This window comes from Phalacrocorax carbo, chromosome 13, assembly GCF_963921805.1.
Source record: "Phalacrocorax carbo chromosome 13, bPhaCar2.1, whole genome shotgun sequence".
In the NCBI taxonomy this organism is placed as follows: domain Eukaryota; kingdom Metazoa; phylum Chordata; class Aves; order Suliformes; family Phalacrocoracidae; genus Phalacrocorax; species Phalacrocorax carbo.
In genome coordinates this window covers 6,275,501-6,295,165 of record NC_087525.1, presented here as the reverse complement: position 1 = coordinate 6,295,165, position 19,665 = coordinate 6,275,501, and the positions used below count along the sequence as shown (strand labels likewise).

General features: G+C 38.5%; 1 protein-coding gene across 5 annotated transcripts in view; it reads right to left on the bottom strand.

The window, feature by feature from the left end:
- Nucleotides 1-5,654: 5,654 nt before the first annotated feature.
- HERC4 (HECT and RLD domain containing E3 ubiquitin protein ligase 4) overlaps nucleotides 5,655-19,665 on the bottom strand; it is a 35,940-nt gene continuing 21,929 nt past the window's right edge. For 4 of the 5 annotated variants that reach the window (XM_064464713.1, XM_064464711.1, XM_064464715.1 and 1 more), the window contains exons 16-26: nucleotides 18,719-18,835; nucleotides 16,097-16,120; nucleotides 15,506-15,604; nucleotides 13,517-13,684; nucleotides 13,264-13,407; nucleotides 12,201-12,367; nucleotides 11,359-11,425; nucleotides 11,034-11,116; nucleotides 8,601-8,784; nucleotides 7,924-8,026; nucleotides 5,655-7,017 (exon numbers count right to left, since the gene is read on the bottom strand). In XM_064464713.1, coding sequence (XP_064320783.1) covers nucleotides 6,809-7,017; nucleotides 7,924-8,026; nucleotides 8,601-8,784; nucleotides 11,034-11,116; nucleotides 11,359-11,425; nucleotides 12,201-12,367; nucleotides 13,264-13,407; nucleotides 13,517-13,684; nucleotides 15,506-15,604; nucleotides 16,097-16,120; nucleotides 18,719-18,835 — 1,365 coding nt within the window. In that variant the 3' untranslated portion in view covers nucleotides 5,655-6,808. The remainder of the gene's footprint in view (nucleotides 7,018-7,923; nucleotides 8,027-8,600; nucleotides 8,785-11,033; nucleotides 11,117-11,358; nucleotides 11,426-12,200; nucleotides 12,368-13,263; nucleotides 13,408-13,516; nucleotides 13,685-15,505; nucleotides 15,605-16,096; nucleotides 16,121-18,718; nucleotides 18,836-19,665) is intronic. The other variant, XM_064464716.1, reaches the window with a different exon arrangement.

Here is a 19,665-nt window from a genome sequence, read left to right as displayed (position 1 = left end):
GCGTCGAACAACATCGAATTGGGAGAGGCTGTAAGAGTACAAAATCTGAACGAAACCAGCATTCAGAATCGATTTGAAAAATTAAAAAAAAGTTTGAGAAAGAAGACACAGCTCAGTACCTCAAGTTCAGTATCTATGCTTAAATACCGAATCAGAACAGTCAAATCTAAAGGCAGTTGCAATTATTTGCACAATATACTTCTCTACAGAGTGACTCCAGAATAAAATCCAGTTTAAAATGCAGAATTTCAGGCAAAAACAACCTGCCATGTCTACATAACAACGGGTTCTAAACTAGCTATAACTAATCAAGGGAAGTCACGGAGTCACAACAGCACCCTTACTAGTCAGTCTTTGCTCAGCAGACATATGGGCTGCTAGGACTTAGTAGGAAAATTAACAGTAGTATTAATAATGGGGCACAAAGGGAAAAGAGTTGCTATTTACCCTCCCAACATGAGGCCCAAGGACCGTTCAGCTGCAGATGCAGAAAAGCAGAGGCAATGAAATAAACCACCACACACGAACTGTGGAACTCAGTTGTGCAGGACACTCTGGGAGCTCAAAGTGGCCTCAAAAAGGAATTGGGAATTCAAAAGGAATTGGGCTAATCCCAATTAAGACAGGACTACTGAAGCTCCTTGAGGAGGATTCCAAGGAAAAGACTATTTTCCTCTCGCTATGCTCTCCTGTAAGCACCTGGACTAGCTACAGGTAGAGACAATTCGTACCTCAGATTAAGGTAACCCAGTACAGCAGTTCTCAAGTGAAATACAGAAACAGAGCTGCGCTACAACTCTTCATACTGGACCTTTTGAACAACAGACCAAGCGAAAACTTGCAAGGCACGCCCTCAGCATATAGTCATCCTGCTGTGGAGACAGGGGAAGCATGACCACAGCTCTTTAAAGGACTAAGTTTCTTAAGAGACACAAGCCCAAGCGCTCTGTGACCACGGGACTGTTGTTTTGACCCTCACTGAGCAAGAGATACCCTGCCATTCCTGCAACCCCACTTGCTGCAGCCCAGCCCCTGACAGAGCAGCCCCTGCCCGCACCAGTAGCACCTGGGAAGGAGCCGCTGACAGAGCAACCACATGCAAACTACCAATTAAGTTACAGATTCTATATATTCCTAGTGACTTAAGTTTTCAAAAGCCACAGAGGAACACAATTCCAAAATCCTTAAAAACAACACACAAACACACTTCAGTGGGGTTTTGTTGTTTGGTCATGGTTTGTTGTTTTTTTTTTAACTCTGTACAATTATTATTCATAGTGCTGTCAAACAGCAAAGCACTATATCCAAGCACAAGCCTCCCCTTTCCAACAGCACACGGATAGCTCATGCGGAGCCCCGGGAGCTCCAGAAAGGCAGGGCGCATGTGGGGTGCTGGCACCACCGGGCCAGAGCCCAGCACTGGCGTGCCCCGACAGCCCGACTTACCATCCCCGCAGTGGCCTGCCAGCTCCTCACCTGGTTTTCAATGGGCTCTCCCCACAGCTGGCTCAGCGAAACGAGGGTCCTTAGTGAGAGGCCTCTTGCCAGCGAGGGAAAACAGTTTAAACACCCTTTATGCACCCTTTGGGTGTGCACTGCACCACAAGCTGACCTGCACACAGGTGAGCTGCAGCTGCAGGGAGCCCAGCTCAGCTCCCTCCCCTACTGCTTGGGGTGCCAGCAGCACCATGCAGAGGCCCTTGGAGACACTGAGACCAACTCGGCCCCTTCTTGCTCTGCAGCTTTCTACAGAAGCTGCCTCGCATCCCACAGCAACTAGAGCAGGAAGGCTGTACGCTAACGAGAACTACCCTCAGCCCTTACAGTGGGGTATCGCTACCTTCTCACCCCAACCTTTAAAACTCCTCTAGGCTTTTACTACCGGCCACAGGCAGAGAAGAGGCTACAGAAACCTCCAACACTCGACAGGGCAGTGGGCTATGCTGACCTCTACGTTAACACCCTGCTACAGAGCTGCAGCCACAACGTGGCCAGCACGGGGGCAGCAGAGAACTCCCCCAAACTGCTGTAGGTCTGTTCCAGCTACTCCCTCATCTAAGATACTACTGATCTCCCTTACCTCCTCAGTTGCCCTCTCCCTTTGTTTATCGCACCTCAGAACGCATTAGGACATCCATACCTTGCCAGTGGATAGCCTCAGGCTTGTTGAGATGCTGTATGTAGCTCCCAGAGTACTCAAGCACTGCTGCTAGCAGGTGCACCCACATAGCCTCTGTGCAGAATTAAGGCACAAATAATTAAATTAGTTCCACCTGTAAGATTTTTCAAAGACACAGCAAATGAACTTCCTACTGAAATGGTGGTTTCAGCTACAGCCTGCCAGCCCTGTTCCTTCTCATGGAAAAAACATGTATTTGCTCAAAAAAGGGAAGGAAACTGAAGTTTTGCGCTCTCCTCAAACTGAAGTTTTCACATAACATAAATCTTTTGTTTCCTTACTGAAATTCCTCACGTAATCAGGCACGCGGGGGGAAGCAGTGAATACCTGTAGATATTCACAGCCCCCGAGGGACTGCCCAGTATAGGACGCAGGTGCTCTGGGAACGACCCCTTGACAAGACTAGCCTGGAGCCTCGGTGAGATAAAAATCCCTGCTAGCACCACACACACTAACTGTGCTGAACATAATAGCTCTGTGCTTCCTATGTGGAACAAGATCCATAAACATTTTTTTCCTTTCTAACAATCTGAGACTGATGCCCATGCCTTTGGCTGGAGCAAAAAAAATAATAACGCTGACTGCTACCCTAGCCCTCACAGCTTTGATCACACTCTCAGCAACACAGTATTTTGTTGCTTTGTAAAAGGCCGATACAGCATGTTCAAACCCAAGGGATATGCAGGAAGTCAGACTATTCACTCTGCTGGTAACAAGAGGCCAGCAGATCTGCCCGTGTGTTACTGTTACACAGTTCTCCTACACCTATGGTATTGCCGCGGTTGGTTTTAGATGCCTTTTTTTTTTTACCCCTAGTTATCTTGTGCTCAGAAGATAAAAGACATCTTTTTCATTCAAGTCATTTCTGCAGGTCTGAAAGCACAGTTTTGCACTTAGAAAGTTTTAGTATACCCCACTTGCATAAAGTGAGTCAGTGTAACAGGTAGCACAGTGTTAAATAATGCCTTTAGGCATGAACAGGCTCCTTTCCTCAAGGTAAAAAGTTGAGGACTCAGTCAAATGGTCAGGGAACTCAAGCACATAGAAATTATGGCTGGTGGTGTTATTTGATTAAGCGTGCATGTATTCCAGAAAAACAGTCAAGGGGATTCCTTGGGGCTCTAAGCTGCAGTACTGAATCTGGCTATGGCAGGTGACAGAGGATGCTCTAAGCCTCCTGAGATCTAGGTAAGGTTTTTAAAGTTACTGCTCCAAACCTGATCAACACAAACCTGAACAGCACCTAGAAAGACAAAACCAGTAGCTTGATTAAAGGAATACCATGGCTTGATGCTCTACACTAAGAACAACCTTCTTAGTAGTAACTCCCATAAAGTGCCAAAGGAGACACGTCATTGTGCTTAAGCAGGGCTCATTGCTGTAATAGTTGTACACTGGCACGGACAACAGCGTTCTTTCATTTTTCCCTGGAGAATGAGACAAACTTCTGCTATACATGTAGTTGAAGCAGCCTGCGTAGTTCTGTCGTGTAAATTCAATCTTCAGCCCAGTACCAATGTGACAGACACAATAAATCCAGCATGACTGCACTGCTGTTGCAAGTCCTCCTTTAGTAACCATGATGGAGAGGGATACAAGTTTGCCATGCCCCTAGCATTGTCCAGTGGTAATTCTAAATCTTTATCAAAATCCTAATCTAATTATAGAAAAAAAACCCCTGTCTTTAAAGATTCTTAATTACTGTAAAACGCTCCCACTGCAGCCCAGACTACTACTATCCCCCAGTTACTTGCACGATCATTTTAAAAAGTGGCACCCAAGCTTTCCTGATTAACACAGATTTGACACGGAGGAAGGCCCTAGGCTTTCTTCATTAACACCATGGTTATTTTAGCTAAGCATTGAATGGAAGGGATCTTTTCATTCCCTTTCTCACATGACATACAGCATCAAATATTGTATGCAAAATGATACTTGATCTAAGAAAGAGAAAGCACTTCCTACTGCCCACCTTCTTCCAGCCAGAGGAAACACCTAAGTACACAATTCCTGTAGAGATCCTTCCCGGGGCTGTTACAACCGTTAAGAGAACTAATGGCAAAATAATTATTGCAGAAAGCATTAGACTTGATAGCATTACAGAAGTAATATAATGACTACTAATTGTTCTAGTACTACATGAAAGTCTTTTACCTTCTTACCTAGATAACATCTGTTTTGCAACAGGGCACTGTCTCACTGCACAGACTGAGCTAACACTTGTAAGGTAACAGCATTTAGCAAATATGATCATACTCTGTAGGATTCAGCTCCACTTCTGAGGTGTGGTGGATAAAACCAAGGCCAAAATCACAAAATGAAGTCTCAGGTGAACACTGCCCTGAGGAAGGTGACTCTAGCCCTACTCTGCCAGTTGGTTCTTAACATGATATTTAACCCACCACTCCACAGCCCCTGCCCTCCCAATGCTTACTAACGTCCACTAATCTTCCAAGAGAGTAAGAAATAGGTCTTGCCAATGCTGGAGAAACTTTTGCAGCAGTATGAAGTAATTACCACAGCAGTTTTAGTCAACAGTAACTGCATTTCAAAGATAAAGGACATCTAAGTTCTCTAGCACATTCTAAACCGGGCACCAAAAATTGGCAAGTGTTCAGTAACTAGGGCTCGGATTCTGTCTCAGACCCCCTCACCTACAGAATAAGGCTATTACTCATCTTTCAGAATAATTTTGACATTGATGAAAAATCTAATACAGCAAAAATAAGAGGAAGTCCCACTGGGAAATTAATACATATATTAGTGCTGGGTTTAGATGACAGGCTCTAAATTAGACTTGGACCTGTACAACCGAACATAAAATCCCCCTGCTAATCAGTGAACAGCAAGCTTGTACACTGAATGGAGCAGGAGTCCCATAGGGAAAAAAGCACTTGATCATGTAATGATACACAAGGGGAGAAAGAAATAAGCCACTTCCTAATTTTTGATTATTTGCCTTTGCAATCTTGGTGTTTCATAATTTAAAACTGTTTTAATATTACCTGATAAAATGACGTTGTAATGCTTCTGCTTTTTTCTTCTTTTTTTCCCTCTTCTTCTCCTTTTCTTTCTTCCATGTATACTAGAATTAGGCCACTTTAGTATTTGTTGGTTTCTTGTTTTTTACAAAAGGGAGAATTTCCCAGCCAGGTAACAAATGTTGGAAAAGAGAGAATACGGGCTGCATACAAAGTACTAGAGGTTACACCGCATGAGAAAGCTGTAGAAACACAGCGTTAAGGAAAAAAAACAAAAAAATTGTAACTGTACTGACTGCTTTGTATTATATGCACATCTACTACCAGCACAGAAGCTGCATGTTATAAAATTTATTACAATGAATTAATTTCCCTGCTTTTCAAGTGAGATCTTGGTATCCTAGCTATACTCTTGATTTAATGCATACAAAAGTTGCCCTCCAATTGAAGAAATATGCGTGATGCAAGCATCCATACACATCGACCAACAAAGGTTTTCATTCAAGTCTTTTATTATAGCTTGAATTTTTTTCACTGCATTTAAAAATCTAAAAAAAATAAATATTTGTTTCACAGCTGCAAGTCACATATGCATTAACACCACAAAATCTGGAATTTAACCAGAGAAGGAAAGTCAGATCCAGAAGTGTCCAGCTAAGCACAATCGTCTCAGGGCAATTATACTAAAAATAAAATCTTAAGAAAAGGGAAAGGGGTGTTAAAGAGTTATTTCAAATGCATTTATCTGGAAAAAAGTGAAAATTCTATTAGAAACCATAAACTACGCTTTCAGCATTTAAAAATAAATGTTTAACCTCTTGACAGCAAGAATTGTCCGGTGCATCTTTTTCTTTTAAGCTGTATTCCTGACACATGGCTGCAGAGGTTTCAAATGATAAATTAACCTCTTCTGTAACTGCGTCCACTTACTTAAAGAATCAGTCCTTAAAAATAAAACAGTGTAGTAAGTCAGCTTGTCCAGCCACATATTAAAAATGCCACTGTATGCAGTTTTGTATCGGCACTAAGTGACTGCTTCAGGGATTGTACATTGTGAAGAAGAATGTCTCTTAAACAATCACTTTCATTATTAAGGTTCTTAAAACAAACCAGAAAAATATATCTTCAGAAATAAGAGTAGTCACTTTTTTGTTAAAAGCCATAAAATAAGCTCATATTCAATTACAAGCAATAGAAACCATACGGCTATTGGAACATAATTATTTTATCACAAAAATTTATTATTTACAAAATGAAAGGTTACCAAGTTAATTTATCAGGGAAAAAGTTAAATGTTCTTACTAAGTGATTTGAAACTTAGGCAAGTCTCTCATGCACTCTCACACCAAATTGTTTGCGTAAGGTGAAATGTTAATTCATGTTAGTGAAACTTGACTCCCATTCACGATATTCTCCGTTTTATTGTAAGATGGCAAAATCCACATGGTTCTGTACAAGAAGGTATGTATTAAGACAGTTCGTCATTTTTGTAAATGTTTTTTGGCTCCCATGAATATCTGTACCACTGAACATTTTTGCAAATAATCAATTATCAACTCCATCATTTAATCCACTGAATTTACCACTACAAGAGACACAAAAAGTTAGTTTAATGATCCCACATTACACAGGACTCTCATTTCTGAAGTTATACTAAACTGAAACCTTCATAGTGATCTATAGCTTGGATCAACTTAGATTTTAGGGTTTCTTTATCTGTGTATTTTGGAAGATCAAGAAGATTAAAGCAAGTGTGAGCTACCGGAAGATAACCTTCTCCACCTCCTGTTGGTTGGATGACTAGTTTAAGACACTTCATTCCAAGAATTGGAATACGATCGCTGCCTGTCAGAAACACTGCCAAGAAAAAACAGACAAAGTTTGAAAGTAGCTTAATATTAACATTGTATGTATGTCATATATGCAGTTCTAATTGTTATTTGTGTTTTTTAATTGTTCCAGCAGTAGTTAGCTTTTCACACTGATGCTGTTCTGATAAGTTTGAAAAACAGGGAATGACGACTTAACCTGATCTCCAGCTTGCACATATGAACTTTTAACAAGTGATTATATAAAGGAAAACATTTCATTTTTGCATATGAAACCGAAGTGTCCTACACACAAGAAAAAGTTCTTAAAGCATCAGAATTTGTTATTTAAAATCCACTGGCTATACCTTTACTAAGCATTTGCAAGCATCTTAAATATACACAGTAGTTTGTTCAATAAAAAATTTACCTAAATTGGAAACTAATCTGCAATCTATTCTCAACAAAAGCTTATTCACAGGAAGCTTCCATCACTTTTTTTCTCCTGTACATTTCCACTCGTGTACCTTGAGGTATTTACAATCAGTTATAAACCCAAAATTCCATCTATGTGCAATGAAAAAAACTCGGGGATGTGAACCTCACATCAACACACCTAAAAAATTCCTAATCATCAGATAAATGACACTAGCAGTTTAGGTTGTTGGGGCTTTAGGGGTTTTCTTCCTCCACCTCCCCGTTTTACTTTTTTAATGTTGCTCTGGTCTACTGTGACCTTATAACTGCCCATCACCCAGAATTATTCAGGACAACACCAGGAAAATCAGAGATAAGCTCCTAATAAGTTTCTTCTACTATGACTTTTTGTCTTTGAAATAAAGTTAATCACATAAGTATAGACAGATATTTACATCTGCCCTCTTATAGCAAGAGCCTGAAATCACCATGATCCTGTTCAGTTCACAACTTCTGCAAAGTAGTTTCAAATACTTACGCAAAAACTGTTTTTTCTTCTCCAAAGACAACTCATGAAAAACCTCCCAGAATATTTTAATTGTAGGATGGTCTGCCCAGTATTCTCCTTTGTATTCTGTATTCTGAAATGAGCAGGAAATGAGGTTATTGTTCATATGTAGAACTTGTAGGGTAATCTGACATTAAAGTAGAATGAATGTGGTTTGTGTAAAGGGATGCTGCAAGTGACATATTACTGTTTTCCTTGGCCAGTTTTCTTCAGTTGGTCAGTCTGTCTTCAACTATGAGGACAGACGCATGTACTCCAAAGCACGTTCAATCCCAATGAAGCAGTGACAAAAAAGTCTCAGAGTGAGTTTTGGCAATCAAGAATATTTACTTTTATTAACTGTGTGCACTTTTGTTCACTTCCCCCTTTCTAACAGTACATTGTATAGAGTTGCTTTTTGGTTCTGTGGATTTTACTTCCTCTCCGTATTTCCTTCAGAAATTAGATGGAAAACTTTAAGCAGGAAGGTAAATAATATTTCAGTGTCCTCATTCACCAATATTTTTTAAAAAAAGTTCCTCCCTCATGCAGTCAACCCAATCAAGGTTGGAAGTCACATTAATGAAAACAGCTCTAAAGGATACTTCAAGATTTTCTTTTGCATCTTGAAATTAAAAATATATCAAATAGCTGTCTATGGTTCTTACCTTCTCCAATTCTTTCCAATCATAATTAGTGTTCCCAATCACCATTGCCTGCAATTCGCTGGGCTGGAAGAGCTGAAGAACTTTACCTCCACATACTTTGTGGAAACCTGCATGGAATGCACTGAATAAGGAAGCCACAGATTTATTGAAGATGTAATCCACGTATGCATCTACAAAATCTTGCCTGTATAAAGAAAAATAGTAATTACGTTGGGGAGAGGGTAGCATGTTCCCCTCTAGCAATAAACCAGTAGCCATTTCTGTATAGAACACAGTGTTGAAAGTTAAAAGCAAAAAGGATGCCGATGTATTAAATTCTCTGCTTCATGTTACCACCACATTGAAGATAACCTCAGTGAATATGGGACATGAATATATTTCCCCTCCATGCCTCTCAAGACAGAGTCCCTAATATGTAACAGAGAACAAGTAACATCTACTGTTACTTATTTCAAGGCATTATAAACATTTCTTTTATCTGTATGCATTGCAGTGAGCTGGACTGAAAAGCAACAAGCTTAAAGGCTTGAGTTACATGCAGTGTCCTGAAATCAACTAGTCGAACTCGCTGTTGTATTTTTCAATTTAAAAGACTGCCATATCTGCACTGAAAATGCAAATGAACTTCAGACATCTGAGTCCTCTACAGTAGAAAGCTGAGTGCAAAGAAGCTAGGATACTGAAAAATAGACTGCCTGTTATCTGTGCTTTGGTACAAGGAGTTCTCAACTCTTGTTGGAAACATCATCTGTGGCATTTAGGGGGAGAACTAAAATTCCTTGATGTTATACAGCATTTATGATCATGTAGGGGTTTTTCTAACTACCATTTAAAAAAAATCAATCCCAGTTAACACTGGTTCTATACTGGTAGAGTGGCTTCAGTCGTAGATTACAGTTATCCTACCAATGTACATTCTTCAGGGAAAACTATAGTATTGGAACATCACCACCAATAATTTAAAGCATCACCTAAACACATTTTGGTGGTACATTTATTAAAGTTGTTGAAATGAAAATACTGGAGATGAGCAAAGCGGTGAATCATGCTCCTTTCTTCCAGCACTCAGTGAGATCTGTTTTTATGCACACTATGTAATTAGTGGAGAGGCAGGTAACTTGTGTAATACTAACAGTGGAAAGAAAGGCTGCTCCAGAGACAATTCATAGTAATAAACTGATTAGCATTATTATACTATATGTTAATATTTTTAAAATTGAAGTAAAGCATCACGGAATATTTTGATCTTGAGAAACAGGAGTTCTTGACTGCTGCAAGTCAGCGGGTGACAGCAGTGCAGCATATGTTCTATGGGCACCTTGAAACTTTTCTCATAATTCAACTCCAATTTTACTGTCACCTTGTGACAGAATACCAAAACGCCAAAAATATCACGTTTACAGTACCGCAAATCCTCAGCTATGAGCCAAGGATTAAAATGAAGCACGACAGATATAGGTGGTGATTGCAGTTCTTAATGGTAGGATAAGTCAGGGGGATAAAAATTGTTCGATTGTGGGAGGTACTGTCGCCGCACATGGCTACACATGCCAGTTCATGGTACCCTCAGAATCTTCTGTCACTCCTGCCTCTACAACAGACATGGTTGCCCAAAACATACGCCCTCTAGGAACATGCCTAGAGGAACATTTTCTCCCTCGTTCCTACCACGCACGGCCTAGGTGCATTCTGTTCTCACAGAGTATGTTCTTCCCATTTGATTCTCCCTTTACTCTGGGGGAAGTGAAAGCACAGAGATTTCACAAAGATTAAACAACGGAGAGGAATACATGAGATGAATGGACAGAGAGAGACAGGAAAATGGTAGTATTCTGCAAAAGGGACAAAAGCACCACCAGGTATATTCTGCGTATCCTCCAGGAGCAAAAACATAACAAAGGTTGGGAGAGGCTGCTTTTAGAAATAGAAGCAACAGAATCCTTGACCAAGGAAAAAACCCCACCCCTCACACATTCTTCTGACAATGATACTAGGTAACATTAGGTTATTTTATCCGCTCTAGAAAGGGAAGACTTCTCCAAAATAGTATTTCATACATGAGGTTGAAGTTCTCATCATTATTCACTAAGTTCCAATTATATACAACTTACTGCAGAACCACAAACATTTTTATCTTAGAAATGAAGACCGCACAGTCAAAATGGGCCCTACAGAGCTTCAAAATACTTTTAAGTTCAAAATGAAAAAGAAGTACTACACATTCTGATAAAATTCGATAGCCTCTCCACAACTGACAAATCCTTAAATACAGCAGCTATTTTAACAATACACATGAGAACAGCTTGGAAAAACAAGCAAAGTAGTTTTGCCTCCAACATTAGCGTAACAGCTTGGCAAAGGATATTTATAGCAGCCCAGTTACGTTCCCGAGGCAGATAAACACTGAACTACCCTGTAACCCATAAAACTCACCGATTTTGTTTGACTACAGGAATGTCAGCACCATTAGGAACAAGCTCTTTAATTTCTGTTGTACCAAAATTTTCCACAGTGATCTATTTAAAACAAACAAACAAAAAAGTATAAATCTTATTTACTGTGTCGAGTACTTCTTCCCACCACTTAGCTAACAGCAACATGAACAGCAGACACAGATGCTAGAATTCATGGGAATCAGCAGCTGACACTTTTGCTCAAACACTCCATCAGATGCAGTTATAATTGATGGCATAAGCTTAGTAAGAAATACTATATAAACACAGTATATACACTTATATAAACAATATATAAAACTTACAGTGAAATTAAGACAAAATGCTTCTTCTATGTCGTCCTCTGGATAGTCCAGTAACTGTTGCATTCCCCTGCAAAAGAAGTTACAAAGTACTTGTACCAGTGGAAAGATGAACTTATTTTCCCGAAGTATTCTTTATGCTTTGATAATTCCAGTTCTTAAAAATCTTTCTACTTTTATTTCATTTATTAGCACATAAACTTGCACCTCATGCAGCATTGGGAAATCTCAAACAACCATTTTGCTAGTATTTGTAGTGTTATTTCCTTTTGATTATCTCCAGGTGTCAAGAGAGAAGATTCATATCCTAGTCTTCATCTAAGGGATTCCCAAACCAGAGGCAGTAAGTACTTAACTATTGATATGCTCTTGCATTCACAACACAAAGCAATCAAACATCCACTTCCACTCGTTTGAACCTCCTATGTGTTAGTGCTATTCAAATCCCTACTCAAGGGGGAGATGTTTAGCACATACTTGTTCCTGAAATAAGCAAAAACATCTCCTTGATGGACTAAATAAGCTGTTCAGAACTCAAACTATGTTCACATGTAGGCTTATAACATTAATGGCTAAAACTCAAAAGGTTTTGAATTTAAAATATTATTTTCCCCTAAAATTCTTGTAGGATAATAGAAGAGAAGACACAGGTACTAAAACCAAGCATTTAGAAGCAGGTGTTTAACGTTAGCATGTGTCCTTTCTCAAATTACATGATGGTTCCAAGTTACTCTGAGCTGTTTATCCTGTTAGTGTGGAAATAACACATTTTCTTTGTGTTCTTAAAGGAAAACATTGAATTAAAAATTAATTCCTTCTAACACTCATTTTTCTTTCTCGCTTACCTGCCAACATCTGGCATCAACTCTTTTAAGTCATCCAGGGATGGTTTCTTATTCAATAGCTTTTTGTACAAAGCCAAAGGGAAATGCAGGTCTACAATAGTAAAATTATATATTGCTAGCCCACAGACAACACCAATCAAATGAAACAAGTCACTGTCTTCAAAGGTCTAAGAACAGAAAACAGACAAGTTTAAAATAAAGAAGTTAATCATGCAAAGTCCAGAAAAAAGCGTACGGTGCAGTATAATCTGAGTTTCATTTATATTTTCTTTAAATATGTATATATGCATAAGTACTGAGGAAGACAGGCTAAAATTTTAACCAGCTGAGAGAAGGACTGAAGTCCAAGGAAAGAGAACTCTTTCTACTTTAACAAAAAAAAGAAGCTGAGATCCAACATATTTCATGTTACGAGTGACACACACTGCTGAAAGTACCTGAGTAAGGTTCTGTTTTTGTCAGTGACTTACTATTGCACTACTGAGCGCTTAAATATATGTCAATTTAAAAAAAAAAAAAATTTCTGGGGAAGGGGAGGGAGGACCTCACTATTGACTCCTTTGAAGTTAATAGCCAAGGCTTAACACACAGCTGTGGAAATGTTAACATTCAGGTATTTGTGATACAGCTACCCTACTCAGTGCTTTTCTGTGAAAGAGGACTAAAAAGCCAGTGATCAAAACTTGTCTTGAAAGTACGACCAGACGACTACCTATGAAACAGCCCACGCATGTTACTGAACATAGAAAGACCTGTTCAAGGTGCCACTTCAAGGATTTTTCTCTGCCACCTTGATTTACTGATTCTGCTCCTGGAGTTAGTTTACCCTGGCCAGCACTTCTTCCTACTAAACTTGTCTGGGCTGGGGACAAATGGTAAGGAATGAATGAGGAATGGGGGAAAACCAGAAAGTTTTGATTTAACAATAACAAAAATAAACATTTTGAGAATACTTATTTTGGCTTCTCTTGAAATAGAACTACTGCGCACTACTATGTTCATACATCATTAATATAAATACTGCCAGTTAAAAGAAAATTAATGACTATGGATTGGACCCTACCTTATCAGAGAACCAGATCAGCCTGGACTCTTCATAATACCTGAACATTCCATATTTGGGATCTAGCAACTCCCTCATGATGAGCAAAAAAAATTCTTTGCGAACACCTCCAGCATCAACAGCTTCTTCCCCTACAAAAATAACCTGGAACACACAATTCACTTAGTACTGAATTAAGAATGGATTGTGAAACAAGATTTGCCAACTATTTGCATGTCAGTAAGACAATTTGAGCAATATGTACTGATAATACCTTGAGCGGCTTCTTGTAGTCCACGTTCTTTGTTTTTCTAAGGACTTCCACAGCATCTCCTACAATATTGTCTCTCCGTACCATTAATATCAGGCATGGGTTGACAGATTCAAATACTGGGAGGAAGAGAGAAGACAAATTCTGCCTGTGAGCCTGATCAACAGCCATCTGGAAAAAAAACAAAGTGAAAGTGTCAGTAGGTAACATAAGATTCCTGTCAACATCAGTCTTGTCTTAAAAAGTACAGAAGATGTGAACATGAATGGGAATAGCTATTACAAGAGCTACTGAATTTGCCCAGATTTCCTTCATATTCCTTTTATCTCAAGAAGTATTCAATCTCAGGAAATCCTTTTTCTTCACCCATTAGCCTCATCAATGCTAATGTTCAGGGAAGTCATACAAGACAGTTTTTGACATTCTAGTCAAAATACTTTGGATAACAAATGGAAGCAAAAAATACTGTATTTCATCTAACGAAGAATAAGCTGTTTAACACAAATCTGGCATGAAAATAACCATTAAAAACTAATTCACAGAATGAAAAGCAATTTGCTCATCTATTTATTATTATTTTTGTATAACAATTGTTCAAAAACAAAACACTTGCAAATGTTCTGAACATAGCATAGAAGTCTTGAAAGTTTGTGTGTTTTAATACAATTTAATATTGTTAATAGAAACATTCCATGTGAACACTTCCCTGAATTCAAATGTTGGTATTAACTGTGTATATACATTTTAAAGTCATAGGAATCTATGCTTATTATGACTACAAAAGCAAGCTAGTATTTTTCTACGAGGCCATTACTTGAGCATGACTTCTGTTTAATTTCGACTCAGAACAATATCTCTTATTATAAACATGTGCTGGTGCTCTTACTGCTGTTATTTTGCTGTAGTATCCCTTCATTCTTCCTTTCCTTTTTTAATATGATTTATTATACCCTTACAGCAACTGAACAGGTATGGATTATATTTATATAAAAATTCCAAATATTGAACAGAAGTATAGCTCCCCACATCACACCAGGCTCAGTTCTACCTACAGAATCATGAAAACACATAAGATCCTCTCGATTGCTCTAGGGTTATCTAGTATCTATCTCTAGACAAGAGATACAGGTCAAAATATAGAATTGTTTGTGTCAAGTAACTAATTTCTAGGAAAGTCTCTAGTTAAAACATAAGTGAACAAATTAGAAGCCACATATAGTTGCATTTGGAAGAGAGCCAAAATATTCTGCAAACTGCAACACCAGGAAACCAATTCCCACTGTCCCAAGGAGATGCTAGATTTTCAAGATAAGCTTCTTTTCTACTGCCTTACAGACACGGATCAGGTTTCGGAGTTTAGCAGCATTTTGAAGGCAGCATGACAGATGAAATGAGACATTAGATGTGCGCTAGGTATTCATGTGGTGCCAAGATGTTGCCTCTCTGATACTACACATCTTAAGAAAAGCACTAGCTCCTAAGTCCCATCAAGATAAGAAACTAAAAGTAACTGTACCTGACTGTTGCCTCTAACAAGACACACTGACTTCCAGCTCCAGGCTCTAGACATACATCATTTAAAGTCTGCTCATATGGGAGGTGGGGTGGTTGTTGTTTGTTTGTTTTTTTACACCTGTACTGCGGGCTAACACCATTATGGTTGTTAACACCTCCAAAAAACCATCTCATTAATGGAAAGAGAAAAAGTTCCTTAGAAATTAATGCAATTATTAAACAATCTCACCTCAATGAGATCCCAAGCCCACAAAACCACTAGCTCTTCTCACATATATACCCTGAGATTAAAACTAGATCTTGGTTTCTTATGGAGAAGAGATTACAGAGATTTAAAAAAAAAAAACCAACACCAACAAAGAAACAAAAAACCACCTGAAAAACCCCACCAACAGCAATTCAACAGCCCCAACTACAAAAAAAACCCCACACAAATAAATATGAAGAACTCATAACATTAAAAGCTGAGACTCTTACCTGCATCTGTATGACTGCATCTGTTTGTAGGAGAGTTGTCTTTGCCTGGGCGTCAAATACAAATGGGTATGTGCAAATTGTAACAGGAATATCTGTTAACTAGGATGAAAAGAACCATGTCATTATCTCTGCTCATTTAAAAACTACAATCATGGTTAAAGAAGCCATTGCAATAGTACTCATTTAATACATCCATTTTACTGAAAGCAGAAAGAAGCCTTTACTCATTGACAATACAAGGCCAAATCATCTTAGGAAAATTAAGTAGATTTTCAATTGTTTAGTACTTCAGAAAAACAAAACAAAACCACAACAAAACCACAACACGCAAACACCACTCTCACTTAGTACATTTTAATTTCAGAACTTTTATTACAGCTAGCAGATATCAAAGTAGTTCTTGTTTTCAAATGCTGCTCTGAATTTGCAATACAAAGCAGCACATATTTTTGTCCCACAAAAACCTTTTCAGGTTACAGCCATGCTAACTTAAAGCTTTACTCCCAATAGAACACATCAGACAATCCTTAACATTCATATTTCTGATTTCCTTGCAGTCTGCAAAAGAAATCAGACTGCAACCAATCTTACCTCAGTTAATCCATGGTTGACATCCTATGACAGCATTTGCACAAAGGCAGCAATAATTAAGATGAAAAAGCAGCATTAGTGTCTGCATTAATTAGTCACCTCTGATGTAGAATTAAAAATAGTTAGCTACAGCTTTCCCCCCCATGAGAATGTTTACTGAGAAATAAGTATCAGCCATAAACATTCCAATTGATCTACCAAATACAACCATGCCTTTCAACACCCTATATAATGGTCCTTTTTTGAAGACTGATAAAGTATCACATCTTCTCGGATGCAAAAAATTAAACATTTTAAATGTTTAATTCCATGCAGTAATAAATGACATTTGCTTTCACCTATGTATTTTCATTCTCAAATGACTGTAGCATGTCAAATTAAATGCAAAACATTTTTAATGAGTAATAATTTAAAAATACGAGAGAACCCCACCACTTTATCATGAAGTCTCCAGAATCTTTTGGGTCTAAGATATGATACGAGAAAAGCAATTGACTCTTGAAATTTGAGACAGACCAATACATATGGCTGGGACCATGTGGACACTTCCACAACAAGCTAGATCAACTGTTCTAAGAAACTAAATCACCCATCTTGTGCCATGTTACCCTCCTTATCCTGCACTGAAAGCCAAGTTCATTTCCACAAGCAGGAGGAAAAGAGAAAAAGAATAAAAGGTAATGACAAACTAATAAATTTGACTATATATGAGACTCAGAAGCAAGATATGTAGACCTCCATGGCTCACAGAAAGCGATGGCCAGAATACTTTGCTTTCTATCTCTAATTCCTAAAGGAAACATCAGGCTTGAGTACCCCGTTTGTCACAGATTTATGCTATTTTATACTCCTACTGTATCTGCCATTATTTATTACTATTTCAAACGGATTTTCTCCTTTAAGTCGTATCCCAATAACACCTCTCCAAATCAACAGTTCGTTATTCAGTACTTTCAGTTTTTCCCCACTCATTTTTGTTATTGAAAAAATATGTTTTTTCCTCTGAGTTTCTCAAATACTCTGAATCCTTCCAAGATTCTCTTCTCTCTACATTTTCCCCCTCCATGTTTTAATTAAGGAACGGAAAAAACCAGTTTTGCCTCAAGTTACGACAATAAAAATTACAGTAGCAAATGGAATTTTGATTAATTATTACTGGTTCAATAGGCAAGTAGAGCTTCCTATCATTCCAAAAGCAAGAGCACAGGTAACTAGTGGACCTGAAGGCAGGAAAAGGCCCTCAAAACCATTAACGAAAGATCTCTGACTAAGGCCACGGAATTTCTTTCAGTCCTATAATAAATGTAACTTCTCCCAGACTAACTTCTGCTGAACTTGAAACGGCATAAACGCATGACAAAATAATGATTATTAAAGGGAAATTCAGTATCTAGTATTTTCTCAGTAACATCAAGCTACTGCTCAACCTTCCGATTTAATTAACAAATGGAACTTAGACTTCCATTACAAAGCAATTTTCCATCTTTAATTTTACCATATTCAGTATTTTCTTCTCTGATCATCACACACGCAATTTGGGTTTGTTTACATCCATTTAAAGCACAGTTGCAAAGGACATCATCATTTAAATTCCACCACCTCTGTACCCTTCACTGGCATACCCTTCTCTGCTCCAAATATCCAGCCTGTCTCTAATTCCAAGGCCCTGCAATACTTATCCCTAGCTTCTACACCTCCTTAAGTATACCACCCCTCTTAGCTACCAACGCCAGCCTACATCACACACCGGTTATATTTTCAGACAAGCTCGGCTGAAACTGAACTCTGTCATGACTGCCAACACTGACTCATTATTTCCTTACTCCCCCCAGTCTCCCTGCTGTTATTTTACATTGCAATTTTAATTCTTTGGTAGACAGCACCACTTGCTTTGTATTCATAAAATACAGCAGGAGTAGGTCTTCCATGCTCAGGGCCTTCCAGGTACTGCTGCATAAAATTAAATTTAGGTGGCTAAAGAAAACATATTAACTTAATCTATAGTCTTTCAAAGCATAAGTCAAAGAACTGCGTGGCAAAACCCTATCCAACTCACTAATTCTCTGCACAGTCATTAATTTACTCCCACTTACCACTCTTCTGTTTACAGATCCAGGATTTAATTACCTCAGTACTTCTTGCTATACTCAAAGTAGAAAACTATGTTAGTTATCTGTCCCCTGTTACGCCCTGTTATGCTTTGAGACTTAGATTCCGTCAATGAGAAAGCTGAAACTGTCTTGGAAAACTTATATAGCAATTCAGTTTATTCTGGATGCTCTCCTATCATGCATTAGCACTTCCTAACTTTTTTGACACGGCAAGCCTCAAGTGACAGCATTCTAAATCACTATTTAACTGATGGATTAATATGTTGAACGGTATCAGTCCTAAGGATGATACCCTACAAGAAGCACCCCTATTTAACAATTCTTCCTTAGCTAGCACCTGACATAACAGGAGCCTGTTCAGCAATGATCTGTTCCGTAAAGATATTTTTATGAAAACCAAGTGCCCATGTTTAGAGAATCTACAGGCTTCTAAAGGGACCAAACATGGAGGGGGGAACAAAACACACACACACAAAAAAAAACAACACACTAAAAACCCAACACAACTTACCATTCCAAACACCTGCTGCTGGACCCAGTTGACATAGTCATTTCTGATATCTATCAAATCTTGTATCTCATGAATGTAAAATCTGTCATACTGTATAACTTGTCCTTTTTCATTTACCTAAAGAAGTGCAATTTTTTTTTATTATTAGCACTTTGTATAACAGTTTGCAAACGGACATTTTTCATGTTTTTCAAGCATTTCATAGGTTAGCCAGACACCCAGCTACTAAAGAAATTCCAGAAAAGCAACAGTGCCTACAAGAATGCAAAATACAATGTTGAAGACATTGATACATGGATTATTCAGAATCCCATCAAAGATCCAAGAAAAATAAGATTAACTGAGCATACCGCATCACACAATACAGTGCTGCAACTCTGAAACATATGATCTCACAGGAACAGTGATGAATATACATATTCATGTACACAATGGAACAAGCACTTGTCCCTGTATTTGCACAAGTTTAATAACTATGATTCAAGAACTCTAATCACAGTATGGACGCTATCTCTATTACCCATGACCAGAGGAACAGTTTCTGTACAGAAACTTAAGCTTTGAAAAAGAAAGATGTGGAAAAGTAACTTTGTATAAAGGCTTGTCTCTATAGTATAATTTTAGTCCAGAAGCATCCACACTTCCCTTACACACACTTTTCCCAAGGACTGTTAAGCACCATTAACTGCCGAAACAGCAAGATCCCCAGTTCTGTCTTTATAACCAAATAATCCAAGCTTACTTTTCTCAAATATCTCCCCTGCCACCACCCCTCAAACCACCAGATACTATATCTGTGAAATACCCTGGATATGTCGCCCCGTTTCTTCCTCTTACTTTAGTCCTTACCAGCTAATTATTAAGACTATACCAATATAAATTGCTGAGCAGCAAGGTAGGTACAAATTGAACTACTTCTACAATGCAGCTACAGAATAAAGTTGGGT